We start from the raw sequence: 3,297 nt of genomic DNA, 5'->3' as shown, positions 1-3,297 counted from the left end.
GCCTGAGGCCCAGGCGGGGCCTGGTCTCCCACCCCTTCACCTTGGTCACGTACGGCAAGGACGGGGCCCGCTGGGAGGAGCACCCCTTCGTGCAGGACAACTGCTTCTACCAGGGTGACGTGCAGGGAAGCCCTGGCTCCCTGGTGGCCCTCGGCACCTGCGGCAGGGGCCTCCATGGCGTGCTCTGGGTGGAGGATGGCACCTATGAGATCGAGCCCATCCCCGATGATCCAGCCTTCCGCCACATCCTCTACCGCATGGAGGAGGCCAACAACACCAGGGCTCCCACCTGTGGGCTGACCCCGGTGGAGCTGCAGCACCAGGAGGCTTTGCTGCCCTGGTTCAAGGCTGCCTGGGTGGAGGAGGGGGAGGAGGAGGTGCTGAAGGACTGGTGGACACACATCAGGTATGTGAAGATAGTAGTGGTCGTGGACAACGTGCGGTTTGTGAAGTCAGGCAGGAACGAATCTGAAGTCTTGAGGCAAGTCATAGAAATCGTCAACATTGGGGACTCTCTGTACGAACAGCTTTCTGTTCGGCTGTTTCTTGTGGGATTGGAGATTTGGACCAAAAGCAACCTTATAAACATTACTAACTCTGTCAACAAGGCACTTGATAACTTTAACAAATGGCGAAGGTCAGACCTGTCTCCACGGATGCGCCATGATACCGCTCACTTATTTGCATTTCAAAGCTTTGGAAGGAGCCTGGGATTGGCCTTTCTAGGGTCCATGTGTGATAACCAGTGGTCATCAGCAGTTGCTTCCTTCACCAATAGGAAGTTGTCCTCATTTATTACCACATTTGTCCATGAGCTGGGCCATACTCTGGGGATGCGCCATGATGGACAGAGCTGTAAATGCAGACGAAAGAAATGCATTATGTACGAAAGCGATGTCGACACTGATGCGTTCAGTGACTGCAGTTACAAAGACTACTTTGACCTGCTTGGGCGTGGTGCCGGCTGCCTTCGTCAACCACCAGCACCCGGCACTTTCTACACCATGAAGCATGACTACTGTGGGAATAAGATAGTAGAACGTGGAGAGCAATGTGACTGCGGTTCAGAATCAAACTGCAGAAAGGATCCTTGTTGTCATCCCAACTGTACGCTTACCACAGGTTCAGTCTGTGCTTCTGGAAAATGCTGCAAGAGCTGTCAGGTCCTTCCAGCAGGAACACTCTGCAGAGCGAGTACTGGTGACTGTGACCTGCCAGAGTACTGCAATGGGACTTCCCCTCAGTGCCCGCTGGATGTGTACATACAAGATGGAACCCCTTGCAAAGATGGTGCTTATTGCTATCGAAGAAAATGTTCTTCCCACAGTAAACAGTGCCAGCATCTCTTTGGCAAACAAGCCAGGGCCGCTCCTTTAGATTGCTTCAAAGCCGTGAATACCCGAGGTGACCGGTTTGGGAATTGTGGTATTCGTAACAATATCTATTTTACAAAATGCAGTATTGAGAATATCTTATGTGGTAGGATCCAGTGTGAAAACATAGACAAACTGCCTTTCTTGCAGAACCACGTGACGCTAGTCCAAACCCCTGTTGGAGATAAAAAGTGTTGGGGTCTCGACTATCACGAAGGGATACCAATAGCTGATGTGGGAGCTGTGGAAGATGGCACGCCATGTGGTAGTGATATGCTTTGTATCAACAGGACATGTACCAGCATATCACTGCTGAACTATGACTGTAATGTGACAAAGTGTAACGATAGGGGGGTGTGTAACAATCATAAGAACTGTCACTGCAGGTATGGCTGGGCTCCCCCGTATTGTGAATGGGAAGGATTTGGCGGTAGCATTGACAGTGGACCTCCCCCAGCCAGGGAGATTTTTCAGAGAGCAAAAATAGGAGTAACTCTGTTTAGTCTTCTTTTTCTCTGTATCCTTGGAGTAACCCTTACCGTATCTTATAAACGGGAAATAGTGAGATGGCTTAGGAGGAAAAAGGCCCAGCTCCACAGAAGAAGATAGCGGTTGTTTCAAATACTGAAAATGCTGGCAGTTCCTAAAGAAGAACATCTGCTGGTGGATCAAAATCCACCACAAAGCACGTGCCGAAGACCAACAGGAAGTAGCTTTGGATGCTCCTGGGGAAATCTCCCTTGAGTAGAGCTGATAACTCATCAGAATAATTCAACACATTCTGAATAGTTCTAATCTCATGTGATAACATTTACTCTGCATGTAGTTATATCCTTGTTTATCTTAGTTAATAAATGAAAGCATTAAAAGCATGATATTCTCTGCATCTTGAGCTCTTAAACTGAAGTAGTTAGGTAAACTGTAGGTATAGCTTATATGCTTCATATCAACACTTTGCAAATGTAAACTTCTTAAAACAAGTGTAAATAATTTGCTTCAATTTACTCCTTCATCTTATGTTTTCTCCAATTCATGGAGATGTTTGTGAACATCTTGCTTCTGTCACTCATTAATAACCAAAGAGAAAAAAATTGCTCTTACAGTCTCCATTTAAGTCACATCTGTGACACATATGTAAGCAGGCAAGAAACAGGTATTGCAGAGAGATGCAGGTACCTGTGGCATAAACCTTTCCAGCTGTTTCCAGGGGGTAGCTCCTCAGGAGTGAGGTAGATCATAGGGAACAAGGTCTGCATTTTGTGAGACCTTAGAGAAGTATTATCCAGATCACGCCGGTAAGCATTATATTTCTGAACCATCAGATATACGTCAAGAGCCTAGTGACACCAAATCTGACATTTCACAAGAACAAATTCTCTGTCTTTTCTGGAAACTTTCCAGTGTCTTGACTGCTGGGTTCCTCTCAGAAGTGCTGTATGTTTTATTGTCACTAAGAGGAGCCATCTGTGAGGTTGCACATGTTAACTGGATTTCTAAAATATCTGGAACTATTCTGCAAGTTTCCCCCACCCAAAATTCCTGCAATATTTGATAGATGTTTTATCTAACTATCTTGGTGGGATTTCTCTTGGTTTGCTATGTGATTGCTTCTTAAGCTGTTACTGAATGTGTCCTTGCAGCTCTACAGAGTGCCACACAGAAGCATTGTATTTTTCTTTTTTTAACCTGAGATAAAATGTGTCTAACTGATGAAAAAATATGAGGGATGTGGAAATACCATTCAATAAGTTTTCTTTATATTACAGTAGTGACTAAATCTTTCAACCAGATCAGAATAAAGAGGAGTCTGTAGTCCAGATTTACAGTGAAAACTTTATTTTAAAGGACTGTTGTTTCTGGATTAAGGACTCTAATGCACTGGTCTGCTACTAAAAGAATTATTTGTATTTGGAAAGCAGAGATC

General features: G+C 45.4%; 1 protein-coding gene across 1 annotated transcript; it reads left to right on the top strand.

Annotated features, from left to right (window-relative positions):
• Positions 1–5: 5 nt before the first annotated feature.
• Positions 6–1,982, top strand: LOC104622460 (disintegrin and metalloproteinase domain-containing protein 20-like; the record flags this gene model as incomplete). Its single annotated transcript, XM_010289251.1, has 1 exon — positions 6–1,982. A coding segment is annotated over one exon (1,977 nt), but the record flags the coding sequence as incomplete, so codon positions are not given.
• Between the last annotated feature and the right edge of the window lie 1,315 nt (positions 1,983–3,297).

Source organism: Phaethon lepturus, unplaced genomic scaffold, assembly GCF_000687285.1.
Source record: "Phaethon lepturus isolate BGI_N335 unplaced genomic scaffold, ASM68728v1 scaffold40136, whole genome shotgun sequence".
NCBI lineage: Eukaryota > Metazoa > Chordata > Aves > Phaethontiformes > Phaethontidae > Phaethon > Phaethon lepturus.
This window is presented reverse-complemented; position numbering and strand designations above follow the sequence as displayed.